The 25,060-nt window shown below is 42.9% G+C and overlaps 1 protein-coding gene across 1 annotated transcript in view; it reads left to right on the top strand.

Annotated features, from left to right (window-relative positions):
• si:ch211-236l14.4 (SITS-binding protein) overlaps positions 1-25,060 on the top strand; it is an 89,966-nt gene that overhangs the window by 44,378 nt on the left and 20,528 nt on the right. Inside the window, exons 3-8 of the mRNA XM_014123862.3 lie at positions 15,650-15,857; positions 16,315-16,465; positions 22,069-22,275; positions 22,743-22,987; positions 23,070-23,206; positions 24,488-24,609. Coding sequence (XP_013979337.1) covers positions 15,650-15,857; positions 16,315-16,465; positions 22,069-22,275; positions 22,743-22,987; positions 23,070-23,206; positions 24,488-24,609 — 1,070 coding nt within the window. The remainder of the gene's footprint in view (positions 1-15,649; positions 15,858-16,314; positions 16,466-22,068; positions 22,276-22,742; positions 22,988-23,069; positions 23,207-24,487; positions 24,610-25,060) is intronic.

A 25,060-nucleotide genomic window follows, 5' to 3' on the forward strand; every position in this document is an offset into this window, starting at 1 on the left:
TACTCATACAATAAGTGCCATGGGATCTTTAATGACCTCAGAGAGTCAGGGCACCCATTTAACATCCCCAATCACTGCCCTGGAGTATTGGGATATTTTTTTAGACCAGAGGAAAGAGTGCCTCCTACTGGCCCTCCAACACCACTTCCAGCAGCATCTGGTCTCCCATCCAGGGACTGACCAGGACCAACCCTGCTTAGCTTCAGATGCAAGCCAGCAGTGGGATGCAGGGTGGTATGTTGCTGGCGAATGTGGTGGTTCACGCTTTCAGTTTTGCACGAATGCTACCGTCTAGCCATGGTTTCTGGTTAGGGTAGGTTTTAATAGTCACAGTGGGTACTACATCTCCTATACACTTTCTTATAAACTCAGTCACCATATCCGTGTATGCGTCTAGATTTATTAAGATACCCGGAACATATCCCAGTCAACATGATCAAAGCAATCCTGAAGTGTGGATTCCGATTGGTCAAACCAACGTTGAATAGTACAAAGCACGGACACTTCCTCTTTGAGTTTCTGCCTATAGGACGGGAGTAGCAAGATGGAGTCGTGGTCAGATTTGCCGAAAGGAGGGCGGAGCAGGGCCTTGTAAGCATTCCAGAAGTTTGAATAGCAATGGTCAAGTGTCTTAGTAGCTCGAGTAGGACAGTCGATATGTTGATAGAACTTTGGCAGCCTAGTCCTCAGATTTGCTTTGTTAACCTCTTGGGGCTAGGTGGGACGCTAGCGTGCCACCCGTGGTGCACTCCATCAACAGCAGGTGCATTTCAAGAGCGGCAAATTTGAATCCAAATAAATGTCAAAATTCAAATTTTTCAAAAATACAACTATGTTACACCATTTGAAAGATAAACATCTCCTTAATCTAACCACGTTTTACGATTTCAAAAAGGTTTTACGGCGAAAGCATAAATTTAGAGTATGTTAGGACAGTACATTTACAAGAGTTGTGTGTAATGTTTTGTTAAGTCAAAGACAGGGTCACCAAAACCATAAAACCAGCTAAAATGATGCACTAACCTTTTACAATCTCCATCAGATGACACTCCTAGGACATTATGTTAGACAATGCATGCATTTTTAGTTCTATCAAGTTGATATTTATATACAAAAACAGCGTTTTACTATGGCATTGATGTTGAGGAAATCGTTTCCCTCCAATAACCGGCAGTCAAGTCAGCGTCACAAATTAAATAATTAAAATTAGAAAACATTGGTAAAATATTATATTGTCATTTAAAGAATTATAGATTTACATCTTTTGAACGCAATCAACTTGCCAGATTTAAAAATAACCTTACTGGGAAATCACACTTTGCAATAATCTGAGCACTGTGCCCAGAAAAATACGCGTTGCGATACAGACTAGACGTCATGTTGGGGAGATCTAAAATCGAAAATACTATGTAAATAATCCATTACCTTTGATTCTCTTCATCAGATGTCACTTCCAGGTATCACAGGTCCATAACGAATGTAGTTTTGTTCAAAAAAGCTCATCATTTATGTCCAAAAATCTCCGTCTCGTTAGCACATGATGTAAGCCAGCCGGACTTCTCGTCATGAACGAGGGGAAAAAATATATTTCCGTTCGTTCAAACATGTCAAACGTTGTATAGCATAAATCATTAGGGCCTTTTTTAACCAGAACATGAATAATATTCAAGGTGGACGAATGCATAGTCTTTTATAACGTATTGGAACGAGGGTACCCAACATGAAGTAGCGCGCCAGGTGTCTAATGGGACATCACCGTTCCATGGCTCTTGTTCGGTCAGATCTCCCTCCAGAAGACTCAAAACACTTTGTAAAGGCTGGTGACATCTAGTGGAAGCAATAGGAAGTGCCAAAATATTCCTAAACCCCTGTGTTTTTCAATGGGATAGGTTTAAAGTCAATACAACACATCAGGTATCCACTTCCTGTCAGAAAATGTCTCAGGGTTTTGCCTGCCAAATGAGTTCTGTTATACTCACAGACACCATTCAAACAGTTTTGGAAACTTTAGAGTGTTTTCTATCCATATATAATAAGTATATGCATATTCTAGTTACTGGGTAGGATTAGTAACCAGATTAAATCGGGTACATTTTTTTTATCCAGACGTGCAAATGCTGCCCCCTAGACCCAACAGGTTAACATCCCCAGCTACAATAAATGCAGCCTCAGGATATGTCCAGTGAAGTTCTTTTGAGGGCCGTCGAGGTGTCGGCTTGAGGTGGGATGTAAAACGGCCGTGGCGATGACGGAGGAGAATTCTCTTGGGAGATAATATGGTCTGCATTTAATTGTGAGGTATTCTAGGTCGGGTGAACAAAATTACTTGCGTTCCTGTATGTTCCTAGAATTATGCCATGAGTCGTTAATCATGAAACAAACCCCTCTCGTAGCGATATGTATTCCTGTCTGCGCGATGTACTGAGAATCCTGCTGGCTTTACCGAGTCTGACAGAGTATCCCGAGAGAGCCATGTTTCCGTGAAACAAAGTATGTTACAGGCCCCCATGTCTCTCTGGAAAGAAATCCTTGCTCTAAGCTCATCAACTTTGTTATCCAAAGGCTGAACATTAGCGAGTAATATACTCGGAAGCGGTGGGTGGTGTGCGCGCCTCCTAAGTCAAACCAACAGGCCGCCTCGAGTGCCTCTCCTCCGCCGGCGATATTTTGGGTCGGCCTCTGGAATAAGTTCAGTTGCTCTGCGGAGAGTGAACAAAAGATCTGCTCCAGGGAAGTCGTATTCCTGGTCGTAATGCTGGTAGTTCTGGTGCGTTACCGCCGCTCTAATATCCAATAGTTCTTCCCAGCTGTATGTAATGAAACAAAAAATTTCCTGAGCTAATAATGTAAAACTTTGTACGTAAAAAACATTTAGGACGTACTGCGGAACGCTAAAATATCCTAATGATTATGATCACACTTCCTCGATTAAAATATTATGGCGACAGTATAGGAAATATGGTTTGCTATGGTTTAGAAACTTGGGAACCAACTCGAGTTATCTGTGTGGCCCTATCACCTGGACAGGTTGAAATACTGTAACTTCATGCCTAGAATAAAAACATCCAGGCTTCTGTCATAACTGTCAATTTATTGGAAAGAAAATTAATAATTACTGGGGGCAGTTTGGAAAAAACGAATCCCATTCGAATCATCCTCTGGAATAACGCACTTTCTGGAATAATAATTACATAACCAACGTTCTCTAGTAATACTAGTCCTAAGCAAATAGGTCTATGGTCATGTGCATGCTATGCATACATGTGTCAGGTAAAGAGAGCAAGTGTTGAGGGAATAGGGAAAGTTTTTCCTAAACAAATGGGGGATTTCAGTAACAGAACTTTTCAGTCAGAAATGGCTGTAATTATGTTGCAGCTTCAGCAACACGGACAGCGCAATAAACACTGATGTTCTGTGGTGGTCGCTGCAGCAGGAAGGAGAGAGAGAGAACGGGTACTTGTCACTCGCTGTCTTTTTTTTACACAGCACAGCAAGTCTGAGCCCGACCAAGCAAAATCAAATAAATTGCTGGTGGACTCCCTCTAGTCGTTTGTGTGTCTTAATTATTTAATCAAACCGTGTACTTAAAGCATCAGAAGAGCTCAGTGAATATAGTTGATTTGATTAAAACACATAGGATGTGTCAAAAAATGGAAAAATACATGTTTAAAAAATTTGACGAATCTATTGGTCAAAAGAACAGAAGACTCTTGATCGACCACGATTTTTTGGTTGTTGGGGACAGCCATTGTGTACAAATTAATTCAAAATGAAAAGCTGAAATTGTTATGCCAAGCCTAAAAAAAGTTCAGGAGTAAAAATGTGCTTAACAAGTCACATAATACGTTGCATGGACTCACTCTGTGTGCAATTATAGTGTTTACCATTATTTTTGAATGACTACCTCATCTCTGTACCCCACACATACAATTATCTGTAAGGTCCCTCAGTCGAGCAGTGAATTTTAAACAGAGATTCAACCACAAAGACCAGGGAGGTATTCCAATGTCTCGCAAAGGGCACCTATTGGTAGAAAAAAAACAGACATTGAATTTCCCTTTGAGCATGATGGTTATTAATTACACTTCAGATTGGAGTATCAATACACCCAGTCACTACAAAGATACAGGCGTCCTTCCTAGCTCAGTAGCTGGAGAGGAAGAAAACCTCATCAGAGATTTCACCATGAGGCCAGTGGTGACTAAAACAGTTACAGAGTTTAATGGCTGTGATAGGAGAAAACTGAAGATGGATCAACAACATTGTAGTTACTCCACAAAACTAACCTAAATGACAGATTGATAATAAGGAAGCCTGTACAGAATTCAAATATTCCAAAACATGCATCCTGTTTACAATAAGGCACTAAAGTAAAACTGCAAAAAATGTGTCAAAGAAATGAACTTCATGTCCTGAATACAAAGCGTTATGTTTGGGGAAAATCCAACATCACTGAGTACCACTTCATATTTTCAAGCATGGTAGTGGCGGCATCATGCTATGGTTCTGCTTGTCATCGGCAAGGAATAGGGAGTTTTTTTAGGATAAAAATGGTTCAATCTGCTTTCAAACAGACACTGGGAGACAAATTCACCTTTCAGCAGCACAATAACCTAAAATACAAGGCCAAATATACACTGGAGTTGCTTATCAAGGTTACATTAATTGTTCCTGGGTGGCCTGGTTACAGTCTTGACTTAAATAGTCTTGAAAATCTATGGCAAGACTTGAAAATGGCTGTCTAGCAATGATCAACAACTAACTTGACAGAGCTTGGAGAATTTTTTTAAGAATAATGTGCAAATATTGTAAAATCCAGTGGGCAAAGCTCTTAGAGACTCAGAAATACTCAGTTGTAATCGCTTACAAAGGTGATTCTAACATTTATTTACTCAATGGTGTGAATACTTATGTAAATGAGTTATTTCTGTATTTCATTGTTTTCACTTTGTCATTATGGAGTATTGTGTGTAGAAAGGTGATATATATTTTTTGATCCATTTTGAATTCAGGCTGTGACACAAAATGTGGAATAAGTCAAAGGGTATAAATACTTTCTGAAGGCACTGTATGTGGATGCCACTCTAGATGACATCACACACACACACACACACACACACACACACACACACACACACACACACACACACACACAGTTGTGTGACATATTTTTACACTTCATCTTCTCCTTTCCTCTTCCTTTCTATCTTAATGCTCTCTGTTTCATTTTTATGTTTCATTTTTATGCAAGGCTTTGGAAGTGGCAAAGTTTACGGATTGCCAGTGTTTGTTGTCGGTGACTCAAGTTCATACTTTTCAACGGTGAACTCTTTTCAGGTGGTTGAAGTGGGTCGTAGCTAAACGGTACAGATTATTGCCACGTCTTTCCTACTGAGTACTGATACTTAAATAATACCTGTTTTAAAGGTAGCAATGCATGAAGTAAACAGTAATATCATCCGATTTCTGCAACAACGATGAATATAAATAATACATGTTTTAAAGGTAGAGTCAGCGATGCATGAAGTAAATAGTAATATCATCTGATTTCTGCAACAATGAAGAATATGAATCACAACGCTAAACTTTCTCTGCTGTTTTGGTCCCACAACTTTGCAGCAGTGTGAAGACCACCCATGCACATGTGCAGATCTTTTTTTTTCTCTGCTGTTTTGGTCCCACAGCTTTGCAGCAGTGTGAAGACCACCCATGCACATGTGCAGATATTTTTTGCAAGTGTAACATCGCTCATCAGCAGTTCATCCTGCTACGTCATATTGTTAAGTATCAGTTTAAAATATGAACCCAATTACAGTATAGTTAACGTGAGTACCATTAGTGCTTAAAGTGGACTGAAATAGTTACCCATAATCAATTTGGCTGCCTGTACAGTTTATATTTAGATGCTGATCCACAATTAAAACTTAAGAAATGCAATGTATTTGGTCATTAAGAGTGGGGTGGTGACTTAATACCTTGGGAAAGGCGGCTGAAGTGTTACCACTATCCCTTTGACATTCTCCATTGCACACACATGCTCGCACCATCACTGTTATTTTATTGAAAATGTATTGACTAATTTTGTACCGTGCTTTCGGACCACATTGAGAAAATGTTTGCGGTCCGAGGCGTTTCACTTCTCATGAGGTGCTGGACAGAATAATTAATGTATTTATTGGCAATTTGATATTAGAATTTGTGAATTAAGTAAAAATATATGTCAAGGTACTGTGTTGTTGGAGCAAAGACAGAGAAAAATCCATCAGCATAGTCATGTTATGAGTTAGAGAGAATATTCCTTGTTGTTACACAGGAACAATCAGAGCCACTGCTATTTTTTTCTGATCCCCTGGCATATAATAGACTTTATATAGTACAGCATGTACAGCAGACTACTCATCTGATCTTATTGTGATCAATTGCCGGCGTGATCACAGTAAAGCCATTGAAACAAGAGAGACCCACATTTGAGTCTTAAGGAGCTCGGTTCTCAGGGTTCTCGGACTCTCGGACACGGCCCAAATTGACCTTAGTTAGGCACCGATTTAGGATTAGCCTACCCTCCCATGATTGTAACCTAAACCATAATGGTGGGGAAATGCAAAAATGACCTTATATCAGTGTTTATAGGGGTAACTATATAGGATTCTGTCCTGGTGTATGGGGCAGGGCATGGGACAGTTTCATAAGAGAGACCTGGTAGAGACATGGATGGTGGAAAGGAGGTTGGTGGGGGGTGAGGTGAGGAGGGAGGTAACCTGAGAGGTAGGAGGCATTCCTGGTAGGGCAGCTACATCTGTGGACACAATTATCTGGTTCACATAATCTCATTTCACATGGAGGCTGTGAACACCATAAATACAAACAGGAGTGAGGGAGAGAGAGAGGATATGAGAGTAGAGAAAGATATGCTTTAGGTTAACTGTCCCAAGAAAACAATTGCGAAGTTAAATAGATTTGATTTTGCTGTGTAGAAAAATGGTCTGTTAACGTGTACTTTGTTGTGGATTTCTTAAAAACTGAAAGTTTATATTTTTTATTTGCCTAGGTGGCAGCAAACCAATTTTTGCTAACCAAGTTCGTTAGCTGGTTATTTAGTAACGTCCAGAATCTCCTGGTTAGCATTTATGAAGAATATTGCAATGCTAGTGGAAACAGATTGTATCAGTTATTGGTGCATTCAAAAGCATGTGGAAAGCAAGCAAGGATACAGTCCATTTCCACTTGCAAAAATTCTAGACAGGAGATTATGGGGCTCGTTTCACAAAAATTGCTATGGGCAAGAAGAAATTGCTAAACCTGTGCCACGAACTTGTGCCACTTGTGCTTGTTCATGGAAATTACGAAGTTAATCGGCCACTCTGCAAACATTTTTGTGAATTGCCTTCGTGAAACGAGTTAAAATAACCTGCTTTCCAACTTCAAAATGGTTTTGAAATAACACTAACTCAGAAATAAGATTTAACTTCAACTAAAGTTGGGAAGTTCTACTAAGCTGGGAAGTTCTAAGCTATACCAAGGATCATTTTGAATGGAACAACAGATAGTCCCCACAAAAAAATCACAAGGAAGTCAGGAAACATATATGTGACCGACCAGCTCGATTCGGTCTATGTAGCAACATTTTAAATTGTGTTTTTTACATTGAATAAAAGTAGAGTCCAAGAGCAAGAAAATTGTATATCATACACTACAGTTGTGGAACAATGGGAAAGTAATTCTGCTTTGACAGTTGATAAACGTGTAACCCCACTTTTGAGAAAATGGCCCTTGAATGTTTTGGTACACCTACTGGAGAGCTCTTCTTTGTGAGGCCATACTAAACAACCAAAGATTTCAAGACTAAAGGCTGGTTTATACTACGTCTATCGACATGTCTGTATACAGTTCATTATTACAGGAAAATAATCTCCCAACAAGACCATTATTTACAAGTTACAGAATATTAAAGAAAATAGCTTACAGTTGTGATTGTGAAGAAATAATAGCAGGGCATTCTAACAGAACACTTTAGAAGATGGACACTGTGTCGTTGGCCTAACGTTATATCCTAATTTGAATTTGGTGCGGGTAATGTTGTTCTTCACGTTACTGTCTCTGGTAAACACACACTATATCAAATAAAATCATAGTTTATTTCTCACATGCACAGGATACAGAAGGTGTAAACGGTACAGTGAAATGGTTACTTGCATAGTGGAGTCTTGTTTAGACATTGATAATGGAATTTTATATCCTAATGCTATAAATTAACAATCAATAAGCCTTGATTAATCCAACAGGGTTTGTAAGACACTGGGATCATAATTAGGCAAGGACTCAGCTTTCTGCAAAAGGTCTGTTCAGTTTATTCAGAGAACGTTCTGAGGTCCGAATAACAAAGATGTTCATTTTATCCTCTCTCTCCGATACGCACACACATCCACACCCAAAAGTAGATAACCTATGCACACACATACGCACAGACAGTAGGTGAACAGTATCTCTTCCTTGACCTGCTACCACTGTTCCAGCACTGCCTGTTCCTTTCCCCATAGATTAGGAGAACCTTGAAGACTCCTCCCGGTATCTCTAAATTCACACACACATTTCTCTCCCTTTCCAGCCTCTACTAGACCTTTATGAGACTAACGTTCAGTACATTAATTATTAATTATCCATGCTCCATAACTACTAATTAATGATGGATTATTGATTAATTTACCCTTATTAGATAATTCTCTTATCAGACATGTAGCTAGCTAGCTAAACAATTAACCATAATCCAAACATAACATTACTACCCTGCATTAATCTACAGGTAGCTAAATGCTAACAAACTAGGTTCAATGTTAGCTAGCTAGCTAACATTAGGCTATAACTAGCAATGCAAATGGCTCTGAGACACAAATAATATTACTACACAGATCATACATGTAACATTAGCTAGCGAGCCAGCCAGTTAAAGTTAGCTAGGTAGCTAACAGTACGCATTACCTTGCAATGAAAAATGACTTTCTGACGAAATTAGAAACTTATAATATCTGAACATTTTGCTAAATTTAGCTCTTTTTCCTGTAAACATGGATGAAGGCTTCTCCTTCTCTGTTGCGGATGCCATGGTTGCCTTTAGTTTGAAGATGTAATCCGAAGACAGGTGTTTTATACAACAGCCTTCTGTGTTCTCTTTTCGACTCCCTCCAAATTTGCAATCAAACGCCTGAATTTTCTCCATCTCCTTAGCTATCATACTCTGCTTCCAATGGGCATTCCACTGATTTTAAAACTCGGTCTTCCAGAAAGTGGAGAGATATCTTTCAACAAAAAAATCCAGTTTGAAAGGATTACCTACAACAACTTAGCAGCTCATTATAAACAGAAGCCATTATCTCGTCCAATCATGGCTAGCGGGAAGATTCCTTCCTTTTTCTGTGGCTAAAGCAACTAGGCGCGTAATTTAACAATTGTATTCGTATTTACAGATGGCATACACGTTTGTTATTAAGGTACATGAAAGTTCACATGTTCCAGAAGGTATTTCTACCAAAAAACGACTTTTTACACGTGACATATGCCTGAAACCAGTCAAATATATACACTGCTCAAAAAAATAAAGGGAACACTTAAACAACACAATGTCACTCCAAGTCAATCACACTTCTGTGAAATCAAACTGTCCACTTAGGAAGCAACACTGATGCAAGGAGGAGCAGGAGAAGCACTGCCAGAGCCCTGCAAAATGACCTCCAGCAGGCCACAAATGTGCATGTGTCTGCTCAAACGGTCAGAAACAGACTCCATGAGGGTGGTATGAGGGCCCGACATCCACAGGTGGGGGTTGTGCTTACAGCCCAACACCGTGCAGGACGTTTGGCATTTGCCAGAGAACACCAAGATTGGCAAATTCGCCACTGGCGCCCTGTGCCCTTCACAGATGAAAGCAGGTTCACACTGAGCACGTGACAGACGTGACAGAGTCTGGAGACGCCGTGGAGAACGTTCTGCTGCCTGCAGCATCCTCCAGCATGACCGGTTTGGCGGTGGGTCAGTCATGGTGTGGGGTGGCATTTCTTTGAGGGGCCGCACAGCCCTCCATGTGCTCGCCAGAGGTAGCCTGACTGCCATTAGGTACCGAGATGAGATCCTCAGACCCCTTGTGAGACCATATGCTGGTGCGGTTGGCCCTGGGTTCCTCCTAATGCAAGACAATGCTAGACCTCATGTGGCTGGAGTGTGTCAGCAGTTCCTGCAAGAGGAAGGCATTGATGCTATGGACTAGCCCGCCTGTTCCCCAGACCTGAATCCAATTGAGCACATCTGGGACATCATGTCTCACTCCATCTACCAACGCCACGTTGCACCACAGACTGTCCAGGAGTTGGCGGATGCTTTAGTCCAGATCTGGGAGGAGATCCCTCAGGAGACCATCCGCCACCTCATCAGGAGCAGGCCCAGGCGTTGTAGGGAGGTCATACAGGCACGTGGAGGCCACACACACTACTGAGCCTCATTTTGACTTGTTTTAAGGACATTACATCAAAGTTGGATCAGCCTGTAGTGTGGTTTTCCACTTTAATTTTGAGTGTGACTCCAAATCCAGACCTCCATGGGTTGATAAATTGGATTTCCATTGATTATTTTTGTGTGATTCAGCACATTCAACTATGTAAAGTAAAAAGTATTTAATAAGATTATTTATTTCATTCAGATCTAGGATGTGTTGTTTAAGTGTTCCCTTTATTTTTTTGAACAGTATATATGTATATATTTTTTTTACACATGTATTTAACCCCTTATTTGTGGAACTAAACAGTCTCCATATATACTTCCATTCATTTTTTCAACTGGTACCGGGGGACCTTCAGAAGAGTCTTGAGTCTTGTGAGGCCTGTGGGCATCCTAGAGCAAAACAACTGACATGTACAGTGAGATGGTTGTTTTATGCTACAGATAGATGTTGGCAGATCGGCTATACCAACTTCAGATGAGTCCCAAGACGCTTGTGAGGGTCATAGAGCAAAACACAGAACACCATGGTGTTCATGGGAGTCTCTTCTTTCATAGAGGAAAAGATTTTGTGAGAAGACCGATTTTCGGGATGTCTCATGGTCTGACAAACACTGCTCTAGCTCTGTCACCTTTCACTGTAAGTACAGAAGTGCGACATATGCAGATGCGGTGGATTGAGACTCATCCAATGCAAAAAAAACAGATCTCTAGCTTAAACTGACAGATTTTGATTATGCTAATTATATTTCAGTTATGGCGTGGCATTGAACTTAGGGGGTTTAAGATTGTGGTTGCTTGGTTGGTTAAGCAGAATTGAGCACTATGAAAGGATGTATGATGGGGCACCTGCTGTAGGGGAGAGTAACTGGTAGTAGTTGTAGGTTTTTACACATTAAGCAAGACCAGTATTTGAGTATATTTGACCAAGCGTGAATACCCCAATGGCGGTTTGATTGGTATTGAGCCCCTAGATATCATCCTAAAGATGCTTTTCCCACTACCATGCACTGAGATCAGCTGACTCTACCACCCAATCCCCCACCATTGCCACAACACCTATCTCCCTTCTCTCTCACACATTATGTCACCCCTCTCGCTCTCTCACACTATGTCATTTCACTGGCATCTGACTGTCATTTCCGAGCCTGTGACTCTCAAATGTTCCTGCATCGTGATTTGTGACTCACAGTTCTCTGGTGACCCATCAGGTAAACAAAACAAATGTGAATAGGCAGTCACAAAACAGGTACAACCCAATAGGAACTAAACACGATGTACCATTTAAGAAGCATTGTCAGCGGCAGACCTGCATCTAACACATTATGTCAATTACTTTTAAATACTTTAGCTGTGGCTGATTTAGACTGTGTGTGTAAGGGCTCTCTCTATATGTTGTTGTGGGTCTTAACCCCATTACTCGTTCCCTCCCTCAGTCCTCACTCCCTTTAACGATCGCTCTCATCCTCCCTCTCTCTTTCTCTATCATCAGATGAGATTCTAATGTAGATTCAGGTGAGCAGGAGATGCAGAGTGAAGGGTAGACACAGGGATTAAACCCCGGTCTCAGGCTTGTTGTACATGTGCATAGAACCAGAAATGTATTACTCTCTCTCTCTCTCTCTCTCTCTCTCTCTCTCTCTCTCTCTCTCTCTCTCTCTCTCTCTCAATTTATTTATTATTTAACTAGGCAAGTCAGTTAAGAACAAATTCCTATTTACAATGATGGCCTACCAAAAGTCAAAAGGCCTCCGGGGGGACGGGTCCTGGGATTAAAATAAATAAATAAATACAATATAAATATAGGACAAAACTCACAAAACTCACAAGAAAGACAACACAACACTACATAAAGAGAGACCTAAGACAACAACATAGCAAGGCAGCAACACATGACAACACAGCATGGTAGCGACACAACATGGCAGCAGCACAGGGTACAAACATTATTGGGCACAGACAACAGCACAAAGGGCAAGAAGGTAGAGACAACAATACATCACATAAAGCAGCCACAACTGTCAGTAAGTGTCCATGATTGAGTCTTTGAATGAAGAGATTGAGATAAAACTGTCCAGTTTGAGTGTTTGTTGCAGCTCGTTCCAGTCACTAGCTGCAGCGACCTGAAAAGAGGTGCGACCCAGGGATGTGTGTGCTTTGGGGACCTTTAACAGAATGTGACTGGCAGAATGGGTGTTTTATGTGGAGGATGAAGGCTGCAGTAGATATCTCAGATAGGGGGGAGTGAGGCCTAAGAGAGTTTTATAAATAAGCATCAACCAGTGGGTATTGCGACAGGTATACAGAGATGACCAGTTTACAGAGGAGTATAGGGTTCAGTGATGTGTTCTATAAGGAGCATTGGTGGCAAATCTGATGGCCGAATGGTAAAGAAAATCTAGCCGCTCGAGAGCACCCTTTTCTGCCAATCCATAAATTATGTGTCCGTAATCTAGCATGGGTAGGGTGGTCATCTGAATCAGGGTCATTTTGGCAGCTGGGGTGAAAGAGGAGCGATTACGATAGAGGAAACCAAGTCTAGATTTAACTTTAGCCTGCAGCTTTGATAAGTGCTGAGAGAAGGACAGTGCACCTTCTAGCCATACTCCCAAGTACAGTCGTGGCTAAAAGTTTTGAGAACGACTGTCACAAGCATCGAAATGAGTAGACCAAGGCGGAGCGTGTATAGTGCTAATTTCTTTTACTTTTAATGAAGACACTTGAACCAAAACAATAAAACGACCAACAACAGTTCCGTAAGGTACACACTGACAAAACGGAAAACAACTACCCACAAAATCCAAAGGAAAAACAGTCTGCCTAAGTATGGCTTCCAATCAGAGACAACGATAGACACCTGCCTCTGATTGGAAACCATACCCGGCCAAAACATAGAAAACAAAACATAGAAGTAGAAATCTAGAAAAAACCCATATATAAACAGAAAACCCAAAACCACCCAAAACAACCACCTGTCACGCCCTGACCACTCTACTATGGAAAATGACCTCTTACAAGGGTCAGGACGTGACAATCACACAAATATTCATTTCCACAAAGTTTGCTACCTCAGTGTCTTTAGATATTTTTGTCAGATGTTACTATGGAATACTGAAGTATATTTACAAGCATTTCATAAGTGTCAAAGGCTTTTATTGACAATTACATGAAGTTGATACAAAGAGTCAATATTTGCATTGTTCGTCACCAAACTGTTCCTGGACGGTTGGGAGAAGTTGCTCTCGGAGGATGTGTTGGTACCATTCTTTATTCATGGCTGTATTCTTAGGCAAAATTGTGAGTGAGCCCACTCCCTTGGCTGAGAAGCAACCCCACACATGAATGGTCTCAGGATGCTTTACTGTTGGCATGACACAGGACTGATGGTAGCGCTCACCTTGTCTTCTCCGGACAAGCTTTTTTCCAGATGCCCCAAACAATCGGAAAGGGGATTCATCAGAGAAAATGACTTTACCCCAGTCCTCAGCAGTCCAATCCCTGTACCTTTTTCAGAATATCAGTCTGTCCCTGATGTTTTTCCTAGAGAGAAGTGGCTTCTTTGCTGCCCTTCTTGACACCAGGCCATCCTCCAAAAGTCTTCGCTTCACTGTGCGTGCAGATGTAATCACACCTGCCTGCTGCCATTCCTGAGCAAGCTCTGTACTGGTGGTGCCCCGATCCCGCAGCTGAATCAACTTTAGGAGATGGTCCTGGCGCTTGCTGGACTTTCTTGGGTGCCCTGAAGCCTTCTTCACAACAATTGAACCGCTCTCCTTGAAGTTCTTGATGATCCGATAAATGGTTGATTTAGGTGCAATCTTACTGGCAGCAATATCCTTGCCTGTGAAGCCCTTTTTGTGCAAAGCAATGATGACGGCATGTGTTTCCTTGCAGATAACCATGATTGACAGAGGAAGAACAATGATTCCAAGCACCACCCTCCTTTTGAAGCTTCGAGTCTGTTATTCGAACTCAATCAGAATGACAGAGTGATCTCCGGCCTTGTCTTTGTCAACACTCACCCCTGTGTTAACGAGAGAATCACTGACATTATGTCAGCTGGTCCTTTTGTGGCAGGGCTGAAATGCAGTGGAAATGTTTTTGGGAAATTCATTTGCATGGCAAAGAGGGACTTTGCAATTCATTGCAATTCATCTGATCACTCTTCATAACATTCTGGAGTATATGCAAATTGCCATCATACAAACTGAGGCAGCAGACTTTGTGAAAATTAATATTTGTGTCATTCTCAAAATTTTTGGCCACGACTGTACTTGTGTATGAGGTGACTACCTCAACCTCTAAACCGTCAGAGGTAGGAATAACACCTGTGGGAAGAAAGGCATTCTTCTTACCAAACCACATTACATTTGATTTGGAGGTATTTAGGACAAGGTTAAGGGTAGAGAAAGCTTGTTGGACAGTAAGAAAGCTTTGTTGTGGAGCATTTAACACAAAATCCGGGGAGGGGCCAGCTGAGTATAAGACTGTATCATCTGCATATAAATGGATGAGAGAGCTGCCTACTGCCTGAGCTATGTTGTTGATTTAAATTGTGAAGAGCACTGGGCCTAGGATCGAGCCTTGGGGTACTCCCTTGGTGACAGGCAGTGGTTGAGAAAGCAGAATTTCTGACTTTATACACTGCATTCTTTGAGAGAAGTAGTTCGCAAACCAGCCCAAAGACCCTCAGAGACACCAATACTCCTTAGCCGGCCCACAAGAATGGAATGGTCTACCGTATCAAAAGCTTTGGCCAAGTCAATAAAAATATCAGGACAACGTTACTTAGAATCAAGGGCAATGGTGACATCTCATTGAGGACCTTTAAAGTTGCAGTGACACATCCATAACTTGAGCGGAAACCAGATTGCCTTCCCGAGAGAATACTATAGACATCAAGAAAGCCAGTCAGTTGATTATTGACAAGTTTTTTCAACACTTTTGATAAACCGTGGCTGCCTTCCAAGCAATGCGAACCTCCCGAGAAAGGAGAGACAGGTTAAAAAGGTTGGAGATAGGCTTGGCGATGACAGGGGCAGCAACCTTATTTTAGTGTTTTTTCCTATACAGCCCCCTTTGGTTAGACAAAGGGTTTGAGGTTCCTTATTTATTTACTATAGATCTTAACCTGAGTCTCTCTCTCTCTCTCTCTCTCCTCCAGGTGTAGCAGTGCTGGTGTCCCCAGATGTTCCTCTTCAGGTGGGAATGGAGAGCCGACAGCATTTTTGCCTGCAGTCTCCCTCCAGCCTGGAGCGCACCCCGCTTCAGTACACTGTGTGCGTGGGCCACAACATCAGGGCTGTACACCAGGAGGCGCTGCAGCAGCTCTCATCGCCCAGCAGGGAGCTGCCCAACTTGGATGTCTTATGGTACAACTCCCTCATCTTCGTCTTCCTGAATTGTATTACATTTAATTTAGATGATAGTGGACATTTAACAAAAAATCGAGCTATGTGTAATAACTTATGGATGGAGATCATTACCTATTCATAACGCGACTAGATGCATCCACAGGCAATGTCTACGATTGGTATAACGCCGGTAGCCGCTTATGGATATGACAGCTCTAACGCAATTCCACTTCCAACACTGCCAAGACACCAGCTATGCGGGTGTCAGCTAGTGCGGATTGATTGAAACCCAACGAGATCTCACAAATTTCCATTTCAGTTGGAATCCTAACTTGAGATGCCTGTGCTTTTAAATCAGCAGTCGCATAATTGATACATAACGCATTGATGTCAAACAATGTATGCATGTGGATCTCAGGTTAGAATTTCGGTCTAATTGACCAAATATCTGTCTGTCCATCCGTCCCTCATCCAGGTTGCCTTTCTGGAAGCTTCTGGCCAGTGTGGACTCAGGGCCAAAGGTAGAGAGGGAGTTGAGGACTTTCTCCAACCGTCTGAGGAGACACCAGCTGGGAGAGGGGGCCATCAGCCTCAACGAACATTCCACCGCCCTCCTCGCCGACATGGTATGTCCCTTCTCTCCTCTCCTTACGTCAAAGAATTCAACCCAAATGATTACCATTATGACAAGCAGTTTCTAATTAACTACCTGGTAAGCAGCGGCCTGAAAAATAAAGTGTTACCCTCGCCTCCTCTCTCGTCTTCATTTTGATCCTCCAAGGTGTTTGATTGACAGTCGCTGGACCCAGGTTTGAGTCCTGCTCGAGGCTACCCCCAAAAAGGTTTTTGAAAATAAGGGGTAGTATAGAAAACTTTATTTGCCCAACAGCACCTCACAAACAAGTCGAGAGGTTCGGATGTGTATTTGTGGTGCCAGGACAACAACCCCTCTCTCAACGTGAGCAAGACAAAGGAGATGATCATGGACTACAGAAAAGGAGGGCCGAACACACCCCCATTCACATCGATGGTGCTGTAGAGGAGCAGGTCGAGAGATTCAAGTTCCTTGGTGTCCACATCACCAACAAACTATCATGGTCCAAACACACCAAGAAAGTCGTGAAGAGGGCACAACAATGCCTTTCCCCCTCTGGACACTGAAAATATTTGGCATGGGTCCCCAGGTCCTCAAAAAGTTCTACAGCTGCAACATCGAGAGCATCCTGACCAGTTGCATCACCGCCTGGTATGGCAACTGCTCGCCATCCGACCGTGAGGCACAACCGAGGGTAGTGTGTACAGCCCAGTACATCACTGGGTCACACTTCCTTCCATCCAGGACCTATATACTAGGCGGTGCCAGAGGAAGGCCTAAAAAATGGTCAAAGACTCAAGTCACCCAAATCATAGACTGTTCTCTCTGCTACCACACGGTAAGTGGTAGAGGAGCGCTAAGTCTAAGTCCAAAAGGCTCCTTAACAGCTTCTACCCACAAGCCATAAGACTACTGAACATTTAATCGTAAAGGATGCTCTCGATGGTGCAGCTGTAAAACCTTTTGAGGATCTGAGAACCCATGCCAAATCTTTTCAGTCTCCTGAGGGGGAATAGGTTTTGTCGTGCTTGCTTCACGACTGTCTTGGTGTGCTTAGACCATATTAGTTTGTTGGTGATGTAGACGCCAAGGACCTTGAAGCTCTCAACCTGCTCCACTACAGCCCCGTCGATGACAATAGGGGCGTGCTCGATCCTCCTTTTCCTGTTGTCCACAATCATCTCCTTTGTCTTGATCACGTTGAGGAAGAGGTTGTTGTCATTGCAGTCATGAGTGAACAGGGAGTACAGGAGGGGACTGCGCACGCACCCCTGAGGGGCCCCCGTGTTGAGGATCAGCGTAGCAGATATGTTGTTACCTACCCTTACCACCTGGGGGCGGCCCATCAGCAAGTCCAGGATCCAATTGCAGAGGGAGGTGTTTAGTCCCAGGTTCCTTAGCTTAGTGATGACCTTTGAGGGCGCTATGGTGTTAAACGCTGAGCTGTAGTCAGTGAATAGCATTCTCACATAGGTGTTCCTTTTGTCCAGGTGTGAAAGGGCAGTGTGGAGTCCAATAGAGATTGCATCATCTGTGGATCTGTTGGTGCGGTATGCTAATTGGAGTGAGTCTAGGGTTTCTGGGACAGTGGTGTTGATGTGAGCCATGACCAGCCTTTCAAAGCATTTCATGGCTACAGACGTGAGTGCTACAGGTCGGTAGTCATTTAAGGCAAGTTACCTTAGTGTTCTTGGTGGTCTGCTTGAAACATGTTGGTATTACAGACTCAGACAGGGAGAGGTTGAAAATGTCAGTGAAGACACTTGCCAGTTGGTCAGCACATGCTCAGAGTACACGTCCTGGTAATCCGTCTGGCCCTGTGGCCTTGTGAATTTTGACCTGTTTAAAGGTCTTTCTCACATCACCTGCGGAGAGCGTGATCACACAGTCGTCCGGAACAGCTAATGCTCTCATGCATGTTTCAGTGTTACTTGCCTCGAAGCAAGCATAGAAGTTATTTAGCTCATCTGGTAGGCTCGTGTCACTGGGCAGCTCTCGGCTGTGCTTGCCTTTGTAGTCTGTAATAGTTTGCAGGCCCTGCCACATCCGACGAGCACCGGAGCCGGTGTAGTACGATTCGATCTTATTCCTGTATTGACGCTTTGCCTGTTTGATGGTTCGTTGGAGGCCATAGCGGGATTTCTTATAAGCTTCCAGATTTTAGTCCAGCTTTTTGAAAGCGGCAGCTCTAGCCTTTAGCTCAGTGCGGATGTTGCCTGTAATCCATGGCTTCTGGTTGGTGTATGTACGTACGGTCACTGTGGGGACAACGTCATCGATGCACTTATTGATGAAGCCAATGACTGAGGTGGTGTACTCCTCAATGCCATCGGAGGAATCCCGGAACATATTTTAGTCTGTGCTAGAAAAACAGTCCTGTAGCTTAGCATCTGCTTCATCTGACCACTTTTTTATTGACCGAGTCACTGGTTCTTCCTGCTTTCATTTTTGCTTGTAAGCAGGAATCAGGAGGATAGAATTGTGGTCAAATTTGCCAAATGGAGGGCGAGGGAGAGCTTTGTACGTGTCTCTGTGTGTGGAGTAAAAATGTTTACCTCTGGTTGCACATTTTTCATGCTGATAGAAATTAGGTAAGACTGATTTAAGTTTCTCCTTTTTGCTTATGGCTGTATACAGCTCATTGAGTGTGGTGTTAGTGTCAGCATCGGTCTGTGGGGTATGTAGACAGCTACGAAAAATACAGATGAAAACTCTCTAGGTAGATAGTGTGGTCTACAGCTTATGAGATATTCTACCTCCAGCGAGCAAAACCTCGAGACGTCCTTAGATATCGTGCACCAGCTGTTGTTTACATAAATGCATAGGCCCCCGCCCCGTGTCTTACCAGAGGCTGCTGTTCTGTCCTGCCGAGAGAGTGTATAACCCGCCAGCCGAATGTTCTTAGCGTCGTCGTTCAGCCACGACTCGGTGAAACATAAGATATTACAGTTTTTAATGTCCCGTTGGTAGGATAAACGTGTTTCAGTTCATCCCATTTATTTTCCAGCAACTGAATGTTAGCTAGCAGGACTGAAGGCATGGGCATATTAGCCATTCGTTGCCTGATCCTCACAAGGCACCCTGATCTCTTTCCACGAAATCTGCGTTTCCTTCTCCAGCGAATAACCGAGATCTGGGCCTGGTCAGGTGTCTGTATTATATCCCTCCCGTCCGACTCATTGAAGAATAACTCTTATTCCAGTTTTAGGTGAGCAATCACAGTTCTGATGTCCAGAAGCTCTTTTCGGTCATAAGAGATGTCCTACAGTCCTACTCATATTATCTATGCATAGTCACTTTACCCCTGCCTCTACTAGCCTGTACCCCCGCACATTGACTTGGTATCAGTACCCCCTGTATATAGCTTCATTATTGTTATTTCATTGTGTTACTTTATTTATTATTATTTTTACTTTAGTTTATTTAGTAAATATTTTCTTAGCTCGATTTTCTTAAAACTGCATTGTTGGTTAAGGGCTTGTAAGTACGCATTTCACAGTAAGGTCTACACCTGTCGTATTCGGCACATGTGACAAAAATGTCTTTGATTTGATATCTTGGTGTAACGGCTTAGATGTTGGGTTGTGCAGGTCAGGTACTACCCCTCGGTGTCTGCAATACCTTCACATCTCATTAAAACAAATACATCTGTAGGAAGAAAAATAGTCCTATGCCCCCGGCTGATAGTCGGACAGCCGAGACGTTTGACTGAGGCTGGGATAGGCAGGGCAGGGAGCCAAGAGAAACTAGTTTAGGTGAACCTGACACCTAGCTAGTGCCTCAGCTACATGGGAGAGGAGTCGCCAGTTCATCTCCTGTTATTCTAAATTCACTGTCTATCATAACACACCAGGTTCGCGTTCCATCTCCACAGTCACTTTCCCACAGATGGAAGAGAAGATAGAGAGAGAGAGAGAGAAAGTAAGAGAGAGAGAGAGTGAATGAGGGAGAGAGAGAGAGGGGAAAAGAGAGAGGGAGCGGATAGAGGGACAGAGAGGGTGTGAGATGGGAAAAATAGAAACTGAGAGAAAGAGGGGGAGAGGGAGACAGAGGTGGAGAAAGTAAGGGACGGAGAGATAGACCAAGAAGTGAAATAAAATAAGGATAATGGAGAAAGAAACATTGCGAGAGAAAGAGAAGGATAATATTTTTTAGATTCAGAACAAGAGCGTCTCTTAAGCGGATTTAAAGTTTTTCCAACTTAATCAAAGGGCGTTCTACAGTTGCTGAGGCCACCCAGTTCACTTTGCTAATAACGTAAAATAATCCAAGGGTACAGTTAGCGTATGGAAACTTTGGCACGATTGGCAAAGTAGCATAAGTGTGAATGCGAACGGCAACAATGAATTGCTGCAAGGACTATGCTTCTCTCTCGTTATATTTTTACAAGTATTCATGAGTTATCAGTCAAGCCACAAGTTTTATTTTCTAGTTTCCATATTAGCTTTATACAACGGATCCTTGAGTTGGAACAACCACTTGGCATAGAGCGAATTGGGATATAAATAGGACTGCCAGGTTTCTGCCTTTATTGCTGAAAAAACTCTGTGTAATGTAAGGTTGGCCAAACAAAATACAATTGGATCATACATTTTTGTTAGATAAGCATTATTCAATGGTACATTTACATTTTAGTCATTTAGCACAGGCTCTTATCCAGAGCGACTTACAGCTAGCTAGTGTGGTAAATACTATAAGGGACTATTGGTCTCCCTTTAAATGAAATACAACTTGTAAAGACTTTATAGAGCATTCATATGCTCTATAAAGCACTACATATCGGTAGATATTTCTCAAATAATTTCCAAGCTACATTAAGGGGATATACTCAGTCCTTACATCTGTTGCTCTGTCAAATGCAGTACAACCCTTTTCCACCCTTCATGATATTTGCTTATGAAGTGTCTAAATAGGCAAAAGTGTAATAATTACTGTGTAATGGTTGACCTCATGGGGTCAAGCTCAAAAGGTCAACTTTTATAAAAAGGCTTTCTTAGTTATGCCATTACATAAGCATTACAAATCCCCTTCGCCCTTTTTTTCCTCACGTCTAATCACCAGACGATTAAATGAGATGTTAAACAGTCGTGACAGAGGTCATATCGCCATAGTTACATCTTTACTTAGCAGTTATAGCAGCCACAGAGTTCAAAGGCAGCATGAGTCAGCTACTTTACTCAATAGGAGAATTAGTAGAATTTAGAATTGTGAAATGTCTGTTCTTTTCAACCAATAGTGTCCTTCAGTGTCCCTTTCTTGGTTATGTTTCAACAGTATTATTATTTGATAGTGTAGCTGTTGTTGAACATGGCTTACTTTGAAATGTATTTATTGAAGTGATGAAGATTAGGTCTACCTAAACAAGTAACTTCAATAAAAAATGGAAACTTTGTCAGTAAGCAAAGCGGCAACATCTTGTTTTCAATCAGGTTATAATTTTCAAAGAATAAAGAAAAAGGAAGAGAAAAAAGTCAGTTCACTGTATTGCTGCTCCCAAACACCAATTGTTTATGAAGCTTAGGTGATATGATCACAATGTTTTGACCAACATGGTCTTCTTCAGTTCCCAGTTCATATCCCGCATTGTCTCTCTTCCAGTCTTCTGCTCCAATATCTCTTTCTCTCTCCCTACAGGACCATGACTACCTCACCAGCAGGAAAAGGGGGACATCCAAGAGACAGACCAGGGACTTCAGGGACCTCTCACTGATCAAGCTTCTAAACATTTCCATCACCCTGTCCCCGTTCCTGAGCGTGGACACCACCCAGTTCCACAAGTCCCTGCTGGACGGCACTGAGGCCTATTGGCTCAGCCTCCCCGTAGCCCCACAGGGGCGGCTGGTAAGCAGCCTAGCCCAGCCAACCCTCACTGCCCTGGGGAGTGGTGGACCTCTACACTCAGAAAAAAGGATTACAAAAGGGTTCTTTGCGAAGGGATACGTTTTTATCATGAACCGTTTTCATCCGAAAAACCCTTTTTGGAAGACAAGGGTTTTTTGTAATGGGTTCCCCTATCGGGACATGCCGAAGAACGCTATATGGTTCTACTTAGCACCGTTTTTTCTATGAGTGTGTAAATGGGAGATCCATTGGACCTGAGGGAGGTGTCCGTTGTGATGGGGTGGCGGGTGGTTGTTATCTGGATGATAAAAAGAAAAAATGGCATCCTTGCATTTGATATTTATTGTGGTGTTTATTTCCTGCTTGTCCTCTTCAGGTATTGTCCAAGTCTGGCATGTTCTAATGTTTTAAGTATGTAAAGGCCATACAATGACATATTGTCCAATCTACTCCCTCTCTCTTTCCAGGTGCCTGTGCTGACCCAGTGGCGAGGGCAGTTCTGCGTGAAGCTGAACATCAGCAACCCAGAGGCGGTCAGCTGGTTCCTGGACCGGGTGGGCTTGCTGCAGGCCCGTTTGGGCATGGAGTACATCCATCTGGAGGGGGCAGAGGGGAACCCGCTGGACCTGGGCGGGGGAGACCAGTATATCGGCCAACTGGCAGATGTGGCAGCCAGGATAGAAGAGTCGGCTATCATGAATGCAGGGACAAGGTGAGGGCTGAGGGAGGACACACACACACACTCACAATACACTGACAATATGCATAACTATCATCTATCTCTCTTCCCCCAGGTCGAGCCACAAGCCTGTGTTTGTGCGGATGCCTCCTCTGCAGTCTGACTGGAGCTCCTCTGGACTGAAGGGCCTCATTCCCTCCTTGCTGCACCACACTCTGCTGGGGTACAACTTACTCATTCCCGACGCAGTAGGTAATACCACAGCTACTCACCATCACTATACCTTCAGTTCAGATTGTTCTACCAAAGACACTCACACTCTTGCTAGTGATCAAGCAAGCAAACGAGTGAATGTTGACTCACTCACTCATTAATTTGCTCGCTGTATTCATCAATCAATTTATCAATCCATACCTTTAAGCAGAGCTATCAGTCTATTATACCCTGAAATAGTCAGTCTATAGAATACAGTAAGTGTGATTCAGATGCTCACTGCTTTTACATTGTTTGGATAGTCCTGTATAAAGGGAAAGTTCAGCAAAAGTACATGTTAGCATATTTGTTTGCTTGCCCTGAAAGCAGTCTATGGACAAGGAGGGACTGCAATCCACACTTTAGTTTAGTTACAGTCTTGTACCATCGCTGCAACTCTCGTACAGACTCAGGAGAGGCGAAGGTCGAGAGCCATGTGTCCTCCGTAACACGACCCTGCCAAGCCACACTGCTTCTTGACACACTGCTTGCTTAACCTGGAAGCCAGCCGCCTCAATGTGTCGGAGGAAATACTGTACAACTGGTGATCAAAGTCAGCTTGCAGGCGCCCGGCCTGCCACAAGTAGTCGCTAGAGCGCGATGGGACAAGGACATCCTGGTCGGCCAAACCCTCCCCTAACCCGGATGACGCTGGGCCGGCTGTGACACACTGGGATCAAACCCGGGTCTGTAGTGATGCCTCAAGCACTGCGATGCAGTGCCTTAAACCACTGCGCCACTCAGGAGGCCGCCCAAATTATCTCTTGAATGAATTGTGTTGATCAATGACTTGATTTGAAGTTATTTTGACATGGTTTGGTCATGGGTTCACTGCTATTTCTGCCATAAAGTCTACAGTCAGACCTGATGCTATTTAAATGAACATCCATCGGACCACCGTTGATATTCTGGACGACTGCATATTCCCAAAGGTGAAACATCCTTGGGCTTTGGCAAAAAAACAACATATTCCCAAAATACTCTGAATTCCGGTTAGGGAACATATCAGACAAGTATTTACTTTGATGTGGAGAAAACAGAAATCTGTCAGAGAGAGGAAGGATAGATGGGCTGGAAATCACACTAACTTCTATCACCCTCTCAGACTAAAAGGCTATATTAATAACTGTTGGATTTCACGCCTTCAGTGAAATGTCCGTCTACCTCTACAGTATATGGGCATAGCAGGCTGGTTTGCTAAATTCTAACTCTCTCTCTCCCCCCACACCCTTCCCCTACATATCCCTCTCCATCTCCTCCCCATCTCTTTCTTTCTTCCAGGTGGTTCTCTATCTGGGAACCTGGTGACTGACGAGGAGCTGTTCATCAGGTGGCTGCAGATTGTAGCTTTCCTCCCCGTCATCAGCTTTGAGACACCTCCCTGGGTCTGTGGGGAGGACCGGGTGAGTGAACACCACCCTCACAAGACACCACAAAGACTCCAAATAGGGTTTCAACATTTCAAAAACATTACCAGGGTTTTCAAAACTCCTAGTTGGAAAATGCAACCTTGAACTGTCATATACACAAACACCCCAAATGTTCAGACCTCCTGTAAGACTACAATATTTGGGACTTTAGACCAAAGACCTTTTTACATACTCACCACCACACATTCCTATCACAGTGGAGAGTTGGGGAGTGAATTTGGCCAATTCGATGTGCTGGTGTCACGCCCTGACCATAGAGAGCCTTTTTATTTCTCTATTTGGTTAGGTCAGGGTGTGATTTGGGTGGGAATTCTAGATTATATATTTCTATGTTGGCCTGGTTCCCAATCAGAGGCAGCTGTCTTTCGTTGTCTCTGATTGGAGATCATATTTAGGCAGCCTTTTCCCACTGGGTTTTTGTGAG

This window comes from Salmo salar, chromosome 10 (assembly GCF_965601325.2).
Source record: "Salmo salar chromosome 10, fSalSal1, whole genome shotgun sequence".
Taxonomy (NCBI): Eukaryota; Metazoa; Chordata; class Actinopteri; order Salmoniformes; family Salmonidae; genus Salmo; species Salmo salar.